This window comes from Siphateles boraxobius, unplaced genomic scaffold (assembly GCF_051911475.1).
Source record: "Siphateles boraxobius isolate OS27281-9 unplaced genomic scaffold, OSU_SipBor_1 9, whole genome shotgun sequence".
Taxonomy (NCBI): Eukaryota; Metazoa; Chordata; class Actinopteri; order Cypriniformes; family Leuciscidae; genus Siphateles; species Siphateles boraxobius.
Window position 1 is genome coordinate 3,489,660 of NW_027509219.1, and position 13,322 is coordinate 3,502,981.

A 13,322-nucleotide genomic window follows, 5' to 3' on the forward strand; every position below is an offset into this window, starting at 1 on the left:
AGGATATTCACATCACCATATGGAAGGAAGCGTAAATGGATTGAGACGCATAGGTTACTGTAAAGCTACGTCTTAGTTGGTGCTAATCTTGGCAAAAGCCGAGTGCAAATCAGCATGAAGTTTTAACATCTACTATTGTGTAATGGAAATCATTAGGTTTTAATGAATAAAGATGTCTGGAATGTACTTTTAACCCACTAAAATGTGTAGGCATTCCATGATTGTTTACTGGGCATAACCAACCAGTTTTACATGCATGGTGATAAATGAACCAAAGGCCGAAAAGAGCACATTTTTCTCTCAGATAATTGGCAAAAGTCAAGATCTCTTTCAGATGCTCTCCACTGTCGTCTCATAGATGGCCAATATGAAATGTAATGTCTGGAATGACTAAAGTCCAGCAGAGACCAATGCATTGGTGGGTGATCCTCAACCAATACTGACCTTGCATAATTGAAACATCCTCAGTTTTGCACACTTTAGTATTTATTTGAAAAAGCAATCACTTTATATAATTCAAACATGGCGATATAAAAAAGAAACAGCATAACAGCTCTTTAATGAAAACACAAGATAACTCTTAAAAACATTTCTAAAATCTGTAGTTGTCAAAATGACACAGCGTGACATAATACTGACTGATATTTACTGTAAATATAACATTGTTTACAATATCCTAAAGCCATAAAGTGCTTGGATCTATATGATAGCATTTCACCATCATGGCCAATTTAAAAACCTAATTTTGTCCTCAATGAACCTCTTGGGACCCTTTAGTGGCAAATCCAATTTAAGATTTTGTGCTGTTACCATCACATGAATAATATGGTTAACACTAGTTATTTACAAATGCATTTGCTTGTTGAATAAAGGTTACAGATGTACCTTTAACTACATACAATCCACCAAATTATTAATGTTCAAGACAGCTCTTAGTTCAGTTTTATACACAGACTGTATAGGAGTAAGAAATAGAAATACATTCCTTATTTTCCACACAGGACAATGTTCCTGGATGTCCTCCTCTGATGAAGGCTCTGTCTGAAACACTTTTCTAAATTAGGAGCAGTGATTTTTGATGGAATCATATCATGATAATTGTGTGGCCAGCTGAACAAAAGTACTTCAGACTTTGTCTTCTTAGTACTAGTTTTAGAGATATTAAAGTAAAGTCTGGGTCTTAAAGAGTACAAGATTTAGTTATTTTGTCTTGAGACAGGTGAATCACAAAATGATGTTCAGGTCATATTTCAGCTGCAAAATACAAATAAAATATAATTATATTTTGATTAAAGACCAAATTTAGAATTTTAAGGCCATTACAATTTGTAGCACCAAAATTCTTATTGGGGTAATGCACAAAATATTAATTTTTATGCATTTCTACATCATTGTAGTATTTGTTGTGCTTTATGTTGATTTAAAAATGCATTACTATGATGAGAATTTTTTTAAATAATGGTACAATGTCAAAATTATAATAGCCCTAATGTCTATGCAAAATTATAATTTATGATATATATTTTTTTCTTTTAATTCTGGGATGAAATGTGACCGGGAATTGTTTTTGTAAGATTCACCTTAGTACCTTGGCTGAGCCATAATTTTACTATTAAACATCCTAAAATTAGAGACAAATATAACGATACCATAAGGCATCTAATAAAAGAAAAATAGACATTATAACAGTACAGCATGATAAATAAAACCTTGTCCTGCAAGGCTAATACCACAAAACAGGTGAACTTTAAAAGTCTGATTGTAAAGGCATTGAAAAAAATGCTTGTGGTGATACAGTGTCTCCCTTACAACAACATAATACTTAACAAATGCATAAAAAATACCACTTCAAAAGCAGTAAAAGATGTCCTGTTAAAAAATAATAATAATTCTGTTACCTATAAATGTACCTGCACTTTTATGGTGTGGTCTTCATTACTGTCATTGTGAAACTTGTGATAACATACAAATTATAGTTATGATATGACATTGTAATGAGACAATAAATCAAATAAAGAATGCGTTTTGACCTAGCCATACATATATATAGCTTTGTCAAAATAAGTGAATATAAAGTATGATTTAGTGGGTCAAAGTATCCACTTTATCTACGGGCTTTACTTCACACTATTTTTTTCCCTTTATCATACATGATTGCACAATTATAATTTACAACAAGCCAAAAAAATAAATAAGGCAATGTTTTGAAATCATACACTGCTTCTAACCATTCATAACTACGTCCTAATAATGTCATTCATTTTAGTTAACTTTTTTTGTGTGTGTGATGTAATATTAGCATAAGGCCATCTAATAAAAATGATTCGCTTGAACCCCGGAGCTCATAAAAAGGGAATTTCTACTCGTCAAATCATTAGTTGTCAAACATGGAAGTGCGACTATATGGAAAATATAAACCGTCCATTGCAGTTTTAAGAACCCAGTACGAACAATATAGAGATGGAAAACAGTTCTCAGCGAAGGTCACTTTCCGCGAACTCCTCCTTGATGGAGTGCTTGTGTATCCTGCAGTCGGGCATGTCGAAGCCGAAGTCGGCCCACTCGTCTCCCCCCGTGGCCCCGCTGCGGTTCGGGATGGTGATGGTGTGACGCACTCGGAAGTGCACGGCCTCCATGACGCGCTGGCGCTGCAGTTCTCCTCCGGGGCCGATGGCCATCGTGGCCATGTTACTGCTGGAGCGGATGTAGTCGTGGCCCTGCTTCATGTCCTGCAGGCCCCTCCAGATCGCCAGCCGGAACTGCTCAGGGATCTTCAGGGCCCCAAGATCCTGAGGAACACAAGATCACAGGTAGTAAGTAGATTGCGCTTACAGTAAACATCCTGCTATGAACGTTCACGGTAGAAAAAAGCAGGCCTTTGTGAATCATACCTTATAGAGTGTAAGAGTCGGGTTCCGTAAGTAAAAACTCTTTTAACCTTTTAAATGATAACTTAAAGACAAACCTGCAGTGAGCTACGAGGTTGTTAACTCTTTATCCGACAGCATTTTTGAAAAAAGTCGCCAGTCACTGCTAATTTCAAAAAAATTTAATGGCCCCCAGAATATGTATGAATATCTGAAGATACAATTTATCAAAAGATCAAACAGACCCTCTTTTAAACAAAAAAAGTATGGTATGTGGGTAAGTATCATAAAAAAAGCAACATTTTGAGCAAAAATCTGAGAAAATCTTGGTTTTGTCAAAGACTACATCCAGATCGAATTCAAAACGATGATCAAAACATAGATGGAGTAGATCGAGTCCATTAATACCCTCAAAGCATCACAGTCCTGTAGTTCGTCCTGGGTCGACATGTCATTCACTAACATTAGGCAGTTTTGATTTATATGCTGTTTAATGTTGATGATCGCGTTATTTAACATATGCATCTGCTTACATATGCTATCCTTGTTTCTGCTTCTTCTTCACCTGTGTTTTTATCAGGAGATTCAGTACTCTTTCAGAAGGTGCCTAACAGCGCCCCCTACCCAGTGAACGGTGAAATCACAGAAAGCCGGAAATTTGTGTCAATGGCTGGGAAAGAGTTAATTGAAAGTATTTGGTTCTGTTGAAGCCTTCATTATTTTAACATATTTTTAAGATAATCATTTAACAGCGGAAACTGTGGTGAAACACTACATTACCCATGATGCTCTACAGACAATTCCACCAATCAGAGTCGCATAATCAAACGCACCAAAAGAGCTCTTTACTCCGCCCACTTTAATGAAGCACTGCAAATGACGTAATCAAGATTCTCTACGCTCTCAAAATACTTAAATATTTCTCAATCGTGTTTAATTCAATTATTCTGTTAATAAAGCTTCATGGATTGTAGTTCTTACCCAACTACGCTGAAAAAGTGGGCGGGCACTGTTGCATTCTATTACATGACACATCTATGTATCCCACTAATTTTTGTGTTGTTATACAAAAATATTGGTCCACAAAATGCTGCTGAGTCCTGACCAATCAGAATCAAGTATTTCAGATCTGATTTCACCAAGTGCAACATGTTCCTGGATCAATATCTTTGTTGATGCTGGAGAAACATTCCAATCAACCAATCAGATCTGAGAGACAAGTTTACAGTTTATGTTAAGTTCAGGCTTACAACCAGGGTTAGATGCTTCGAATAACTTCAGTGTTATTCACCTATCATTTCGCTCTGATTCATTTTAGGGACAAGTTATGGGTAGGGTTAGGTTTAGGATTACATTTTCAGACAGGAATGTTGTTCCAGGATCAACAAAACATGTTAACCCAGGAACATGTCTAACTTGGCAAAATCACAGTGGCCAAAATTGGCTGGACACCAATGCACTCTACAAGGATAAACCAAAAATGATTCAAGAATGAAAAGACCATATTGACCGAACTGTTGGTTTACCTCCATAGAAAGAGTCTGAAGGTGGTACACACTCTGGAGTCCCTGGGACGTGAAGTAGTCGATACAGTTTTGGCAGCCCAGGCTGGTTAAGAAACTGTTCAGAGACAAAAGGAACCCCACTAAGACCAAGCGGCTGCGTCCTGTGAATTACATATTCACCCATGGAGAACATAACAAGCAAAGCACCACGGCATTTGCATCTGCAAAGGGATTATTATCAAGTACTGATTAAATAATAATGTGAGTGTATTTAGGCAACAAAATACTTAATTAAAATAAAGCATTTGTATTGTAATCATAATTATGATTAAAACTTTGATTATACAAACACCACTTAAATATTTTGAAATGTTCAGCTAGAAGTGAATGTAATATATGCTACCATTCAAATGTTTGGTAAAATGTATAAATGTTTTTTTTTTTAAAGAAGTCTCATATGCTCACCAAGGCTGCATTATTTGTTATATAAATACAGTACAAACAGTAATATTGTGAAATATTATTATAATTATTTAAAATAACTGTTTTCTTTTTCAATGTTTTTATAAGTAATTTATTTCTGTGATCAAAGCTGAATTTTTAGCATCATTACTTAGTCTTCAGTCACACGATCCATCAGAAATCATTCTTAATTCAAATCATTCTTTATATTATCAATGTTAAAAACCCTTTTGGTGCTTAATATTTCTGGGGAACGTGTGATACATTTTGATGAATACAAAATACAAAAGAAGGATCATTTACTTGAAATATATATATATTTTTAGGAATGTAAAAGTTTTAACTGTCACTCTTAATTGAATGCATCTTTGTTGAATAAAAGTATTAATTTCTTTAAAAAAAAAAAAAGTTTTACTGACCCCAAACTTTTGAATGGTAGTTAAATGAAATGCTGCACGCAAATTATTTTTCAGAATTTGCATAGGATTTCATTTTATAAAAGAATCAAAACATGCAATTACATTAATGATGCATAACAAGTTTTTCATTGTATTGATTTTTTTATTATAAATATTTCACCAAAAAAAAAAGATTTGCTTGATACAATCAAAACAGGAAATGTAGCAAATTTAAAGCCGACAGAGATATTTTTAAGGTAGAGCAAATAAGACAAACAAAACTACTAGTGAGTAAAATATGTGTAGCAAATTCAACATCTGAATGTAAAGTGTTTTGAAATAGCTTAATGATCACAATATCTGATTTAATAAAGAAGTTTTAGTCATTTTAAACAAAACATAGTTTCGAACACATGTGGTTGCTTTGCCATGATTATAGATGCAGCCCTTAATTTTCACCCTGACACATTGATAATTAAATGGAGATGGAACATTGATATATAATAAATTACATTTTTGACAATGGAGTTAGTAAAACAATGCATTGTGCATGGAAAATGACTCATTTAGTTTTAAATAAATATCACTCTAGGTGACAATATATAAGACTTATGGTTGGCAAAGTAGCACAAATGACAATGCTATTAACTTTGTAAATAATGTAAACAAGTTGTTGGTGGCAATGGACTAAAACACATAACTGGGTGAAAGTGAATCTCAAAAAACCTGTCTGGAAAATATCATACATGGTATTATATTTTAATCCAAAGAAAAAAAGAAATTATAGTTTGCTTAAAGAAACAATTTTTAGAATTATTACGATTTTTTAGATTGTGACAATTTTTGACAACTATTGTATTACAATTAGGGCTGTCACTAACGATTATTTTGATAATCAAGTAGTCGGTCGATTATTTTGACGATTAATCAAGTAATCATTGGTTTTATAGAACAACACTGTTAAAATACATAATATAAACAATCAACTTGCATCAATTGCAATCGAGGATTTTTTTTCAGGCCTAGTTATAATTAAAATGTGTAATATATTTTTTAAATAACATTAATTATAATAAATTATTATAACATTATAATATTTTCCTAATTTCTCATAAAACTGTAATAAAAAGAGTTTAAATACAATTGTAGTATTTGTTGTGTTGTTTCTAATGAATGCTTATACTGTAGGGAGAATTTAATGAAAAATGTATAAGAATTACAAAAATGAAATTTAGATCTGTGACAGAGATTAGTATTTATGGAGGAAATTGTGCTTAATTATCATCAAATGCAAGATGCAGAAACCATTTAAAGTGCTTCATCCAAAAATTTAAATTCTGTCATACTCATGACGTTCAAGACTGTCATTCTTCTTCGAAACATGAATTAAGATATTTTAATGAAATCTGAGAGATTTCTGTCCCAGGAGAGATTCTGAGTTTCTTATTCCCTCACATTGACAGTTACTAATTATTACATTATATGACTCACGCAAATTACATAGGCCTGTTTTCAATTCAAAATGGCAACATTAGAAAAAAGTTTATTAGTTTGCCTGATTATTTTTGTCAGTCGTTAAACATCTTTATCCTAAAACCGCTGTCAAATATGAAATGATTAGTTTAGCTACTTTCATCTTATCTCGCATTTAATGACTCTTTACTGAAGCGTCGAGTTGCGCTGGAATTCGCGCTCAGCAGTTTCTGTGAACATAAAGCCCGCCTACTTTGATTTGATTGGTCATCTCAAATATTTTGACCTTGACGAGCGATGTTAGTCCACTGAAGCAGCTAAGATGAGAAGATCTTGGTGCTGTGCAATATCCTTGTACCATTAAAGTGGTGATAATACTAAATTAGGCAATTATGTCACAACATTTATTATATAACCTACACCTCGGAAAAATATTGAGATCCAGACCTCAGAGACTGATAGCTGGCTACGGCCATGGGTAAACGGAAGCTCAAGCATTCTTTCTTGACGTGCAAGAACCAATGTCGTGTCGAGGTTCATTGTCGTGTTACGCAGCACATTTGAGCTTCTGCAAGAACCAATGAGGTTCATTCTCAAGTTACGCAACACGTTTGAGTTTCCAAAAGAACCAATGAGGTTCAATCTCGTGTTACGCAGCAAGTTTGAGCTTCTGCAAGAACCAATGAGGTTCATGATCGTGTTGCGCATCACGTTTGAGCTTCTGCAAGAACCAATGAGGTTCATTCTCGTGTTACGCAGCACATTTGAGTTTCTGCAAGAATCAATGAGGTTAATTCTCGTGTTATGCAGCACGTTTGAGCTTCTGCAACAACCAATGAGGTTCATTCTCGTGTTACGCAGCACGTTTGAGCTTCTGCAACAACCAATGAGGTTCATTCTCGTGTTACGCAGCACATTTGAGTTTCTGCAAGAATCAATGAGGTTAATTCTTGTGTTATGCAGCACGTTTGAGCTTCTGCAACAACCAATGAGGTTCATTCTCGTGTTACGCAGCACATTTGAGTTTCTACAAGAATCAATGAAGTTAATTCTCGTGTTACGCAGCACGTTTGAGCTTCTGCAAGAACCAATGAGGTTCATTCTCGTGTTACGCAACACGTTTGAGCTTCTGCAACAACCAATGAGGTTCATTCTCGTGTTACGCAACACATTTGAGTTTCTACAAGAATCAATGAGGTTCATTCTCGTGTTACGCAGCACGTTTGAGCTTCTGTAAGAACCAATGAGGTTCATTCTCATGTTACGCAACACGTTTGAGTTTCCACAAGAACCAATGAGGTTCATTCTCGTGTTACGCAGCACGTTTGAGCTTCTGCAAGAACCAATGAGGTTAATTCTCGCGTTACGCAACACGTTTGAGCTTCTGCAACAACCAATGAGGTTAATTCTCGTGTTACGCAACACGTTTGAGTTTCTGCAAGAATCAATGAGGTTAATTCTCGTGTTACGCAACACGTTTGAGCTTCTGCAACAACCAATGAGGTTAATTCTCGTGTTACGCAACATCTTTGAGCTTCTGCAAGAACCAATGAGGTTCATTCTCGTGTTACGCAGCACGTTTGAGCTTCTGCAAGAACCAATTAGGTTCATTCTCGTGTTACGCAGCACATTTGAGTTTCTGCAAGAATCAATGAGGTTAATTCTCATGTTACGCAGCACATTTGAGCTTCTGCAAGAACCAATGAGGTTCATGATCGTGTTACGCAGCACATTTGAGCTTCTGCAAGAACCAATGAGGTTCATTCTCGTGTTACGCAGCACATTTGAGCTTCTGCAAGAATCAATGAGGTTCATTCTCGTGTTAAGCAGCACGTTTGAGTTTCCACAAGAACCAATGAGGTTCATGATCGTGTTACGCAGCACATTTGAGCTTCTGCAAGAACCAATGAGGTTAATTCTCATGTTACGCAGCACGTTTGAGTTTCCACAAGAACCAATGAGGTTCATTCTCGTGTTACGCAGCACATTTGAGCTTCTGCAAGAACCAATGAGGTTCATTCTCGTGTTACGCAGCACGTTTGAGTTTCCACAAGAACCAATGAGGTTCATTCTCGTGTTACGCAGCACGTTTGAGCTTCTGCAAGAACCAATGAGGTTCATTCTCGTGTTACGCAGCACGTTTGAGTTTCCACAAGAACCAATGAGGTTCATTTTCGTGTTACGCAGCACATTTGAGCTTCTTCAGGAACAAATGAGGTTCATTCTCGTGTTACGCAACACGTTTGAGTTTCCACAAGAACCAATGAGGTTAATTCACGTGTTACGCAGCACGTTTGAGCTTCTGCAAGAACCAATGAGGTTCATTCTCGTGTTACGCAACACGTTTGAGTTTCCACAAGAACCAATGAGGTTCATTCTCGTGTTACGCAACACATTTGAGCTTCTGCAAGAACCAATGAGGTTCATTCTCGTGTTACGCAACACGTTTGAGTTTCGACAAGAACCAATGAGGTTGATTCTCGTGTTACGCAGCACGTTTGAGCTTCTGCAAGAACCAATGAGGTTCATTCTCGTGTTACGCAACACGTCTGAGTTTCCACAAGAACCAATGAGGTTCATTCTCGTGTTACGCAGCACATTTGAGCTTCTGCAAGAACCAATGAGGTTCATTCTCGTGTTACGCAACACGTTTGAGTTTCGACAAGAACCAATGAGGTTGATTCTCGTGTTACGCAGCACGTTTGAGCTTCTGCAAGAACCAATGAGGTTCATTCTCGTGTTACGCAGCACATTTGAGTTTCCGTAAGAACCAATGAGGTTCATTCTCGTGTTACGCAGCACATTTCAGTTTCCGTAAGAACCAATGAGGTTCATTCTCCTGTTACGCAGCACATTTGAGCTTCTGCAAGAACCAATGAGGTTCATTCTCGTGTTACGCAGCACATTTGAGCTTCTGCAAGAACCAATGAGGTTCATTCTCGTGTTACGCAGCACATTTGAGTTTCCGTAAGAACCAATGAGGTTCATTCTCGTGTTACGCAGCACGTTTTAGCTTCTGCAAGAACCAATGAGGTTCATTCTCGTGTTACGCACCACATTTGAGCTTCTGCAAGAACCAATGAGTTTCATTCTCGTGTTACGCAGCATGTTGGAGCTTCTGCAAGAACCAGTGAGGTTCATTCTTGTGTTACGCAGCACGTTTGAGCTTCTGCAAGAACCAATTCAAGGATTAGCAATGTATCTCGCACATCAAGAAAAAAGTGATTGTGTCTCTTTAGAAAATTTTAGCTAATCCGCTCAATTCATATGGATTAGTTTTATGATCTCTTAATGAACATCAATGTGGTAGTTGCGTGTACTATCAACGGAGGGACAGAAATATCTCAGATTTCATTAAAAAGATCTTCATTTGTGTTCCGAAGATGAATGAAAATCTTATGGACTTGGAACAACATGAGGGTGAGTAACTGATAACAATTTCTTCATTTCTGGGTGAACTATCCATTTAAAACAAATCAAGCAAATGTATTTTTTCCCTTTTGTTTTTGGGGTATACCAGACATGTTTTTGTGAGATTCACCTGATGAAAACTGCACAGGCCATTTAGGCACCTCACCACCCCCAAACCAGCCCAATGTGATAAATAACTGCATGTGATCGGCCGCATGTATAATGATGTAAAATGTAAAAACATAAAGTGTTGGAAATTTGAATATGCATATTAATGAAAAAGGTGTGATTTAAAGTCAAAATGTTTCTCTGACCAGCAGAGAAATATTTAAAAAAGATATTACTCTTATGTACAAGTTTGAAATAGGAACCTCTTTAAAAAAGCAGATTTCATTACAATCAAAATCCTCTTTTGTGCATTAGCAAAACAAAAAAAAAGATCAGTATACTGTAATTCCACAACTGTAACTATGTAAAGAGACGATGAAGTCGTGGTGAAATGGAGATGCATCTAAAGGGGTATTATGAATGATTTAAGGTTGCTCTTTATCTTTTGCCTTTTTACACCTGTTCACTTCATGCATTTTACTGATCGAATAGATATCTGATTTGTTAAAACGGTTCCATTTACACATGGCCACATAAATGTGTCTCCGCAAAACGGATATAAATACGATCTTCAATTCCCGTGCTATATGCAAATTTAACGGAGTTCACGTCAACGAATGAAACAGATAAACGCTGCATTTTATTTATCAATAGTTCCAATGGGACCGCAATAGGAGAAAGAGCGGCATCAGCACTGGTCGGATCATTTAGTCTCGTAGGGCATTTACACCTGGTCTTTTGACGATCAGATGTCTATCCGATAAGAAAAAACGCATGAAGTGACTAGGTTTAAAAAAGCCCTAGTGCACATGTGTGAAAGTTCACTCCTGGAGGGCCACTGTCCTGCAGAGTTTAGCTTCATGCAGCTCCAAAACACCAGTTTCTAGTATCCCGAAAACCTTGATTAGCTGATTCAGGTGTGTTTAATAAGGATTGAAGCTGAACTGTGAAGGACACTGGTCATCTAAAACTGAATCTGATACAGAATAAGACAACCTGAAGCCACTCTTGATGAGACATATGAGGCTAATTTCAGTCGCACTGCTGTAAGAATCCATATGAAAGAAGCTGAACATCATTTGTAGTCTGTGTGTACGGTTGGTGCTACTGCAGGGTGAAGTACCTGACGAGGCTGGGGTCGGGGTTGTAAGGTGGGGGAGGGGTACAGTGAGAGGTGGACACTATAGACTGTGACGGGTGAGCTCCATTCACGTCTCCGTTAGACTGCATGTGGTGTCCACCCAGCATGTTTGTTCCTGCATGAACAAATCCACAAGAGCCAATCGTCAAAACCTAAATGAACACTCACCAAACATCAAATGAGCATCATTTAGAGATCAAATAACACTTTGCTATTGGCCAAATGTCTGGTAGCTTTTCATGAATGCAAATGTCATTGCTAGAACAATAGTCTCGCTTTCATTGAATGAAAGCAAATCAAATCAAAGACCCTTGTAAAAAAGAAGTATGCTTGATTGTATTGAATGTGCAATTGTAATGTACTTCAAATCTTAAAAACTACTATCAGATAATATATTACTTAAATAAAACGTCACTTAAGTCTACTTAAAGAGTGAGACACTTTTGAAAAGTGCACTTTGTAATAGTTTCAAATTAAAAGCGTTACTTTAATGTACATTTTAAATGTATGTTTCAGTAATCTTTTGCCGTGTTTTAAAGTACACTTATTTTGATGTGTTGAAACATACTAAAGCACATGTAAAGTACTTGATTATAATTTTAACTAGTGTTATTTGAGATTACATTTAAAGTTAATATATTTCAATTGTACTAAATTGCAACTACATTCTCACAAATGTGCAATTACAAATATATTTAAACACATGAAGTACAAGTTTTAATAGAAATGACATTAAAGTGTATTTCAGTTTAAAATAAATGCTTGTCAGTACATTTGGCAGTATACTATAACCACATTTTAAAGACAACAAAATTATGAAATTTCATATAAAGATGAACTTGTAAGTCCTGCCTGAGTGGGTAAAAAAAAAAAATTAAACCAATTGCATTTAATAAGAGTTTCAACTATAATAATTTAGACTAAATAAAATAAAATATATAGACAAAATCAATAACTTCTTTTAAAGAGTTGGTTAGAGATGAACTGGTATTTGAAAAGAGTATATGACATGAAATAAAAGAAAAACTATATTTATACTAAATGTTGTGGAGGAGCTTACCCATATGTGACATGGATGCAGAGGGTCCTGCGCTCTGCTGAGTCTGTTGTGTAACCAGCTGATTCACTGAGGGAAGCTTGCTGATGGACCCGTGCATCTTATTCATGTTATTGAGTGTGCCATATGGAGAAGGAGAGGTAACATGACTCCTGTGAATCACATGAGAGGAACACAATTATATACGGCCCTCTGTGGAACACTACAATACTAGATGCTGAAGAATGAGCTGAAAGAGGCCATATCATGGACAGCTGAAAATGCTTTTCTACTGATATGTAAACATACTTTAATATTAATAATATCACTATAAATAAATATATAATATTATAAAATAATATTATAATAAAAAAATTATATATAAAATAATAATATTAATAACCCTAATCAAACACACCTGCCTTTGATGTTCAAATGATCCTAAAGACGTTAATTGGTTGCTTCAGGTGTGTTTGATTAGGGTTGGGAGCAGGAGCAGGATTGGGCACCCCTGGACTACATGTTAGAAATATGGCTAAGTCAAAAGAATGGTCCAAAAAATTTAACTCTATATACTGTGTTTTAAAGTTACAGTAGCAAAAATGCTTTTTTTGTGCAAAAAAAATCAAATAAAAAAGAGGAGAGTTGTATAAGTATATGTACAGTACTGTTCAACGTTTGGGGGCGGTAAGATTTGAATATATTTTAAAATCCAATTTATTCCTGTGTTGGCAAAGCTGAATTGTCAGCATCATTAGTTTTCAGTGTCACATGATCCTTCAGAAATCATTCTTATATACTGATTTGCTGCTCAAGAAACATTTCTAACTATTATCAAAGTTGAAAACTTTTCTACTGCTTCATATTTTTGTGAAAACTGATCTTTTTTTTTTTCAGGATTCTTCCAGGAACGTTTCTTCA

The 13,322-nt window shown here is 35.8% G+C and overlaps 1 protein-coding gene across 15 annotated transcripts in view; it reads right to left on the reverse strand.

Moving 5' to 3' along the window:
• Positions 1-468: 468 nt before the first annotated feature.
• The window catches only part of tp73 (tumor protein p73), a 65,028-nt gene continuing 52,174 nt past the window's right edge, over positions 469-13,322 (reverse strand). For 11 of the 15 annotated variants that reach the window (XM_077223802.1, XM_077223805.1, XM_077223796.1 and 8 more), the window contains 4 exons: positions 12,426-12,574; positions 11,348-11,480; positions 4,394-4,487; positions 469-2,789 (listed from right to left, as the gene is read on the reverse strand). In XM_077223802.1, the coding sequence (XP_077079917.1) occupies positions 2,475-2,789; positions 4,394-4,487; positions 11,348-11,480; positions 12,426-12,574 (691 nt within the window). In that variant the 3' untranslated portion in view covers positions 469-2,474. Of the gene's footprint in view, positions 2,790-4,393; positions 4,534-11,347; positions 11,481-12,425; positions 12,575-13,322 lie in introns of all 15 variants that reach the window. The other 4 variants (XM_077223811.1, XM_077223806.1, XM_077223807.1 and 1 more) reach the window with 1 other exon arrangement.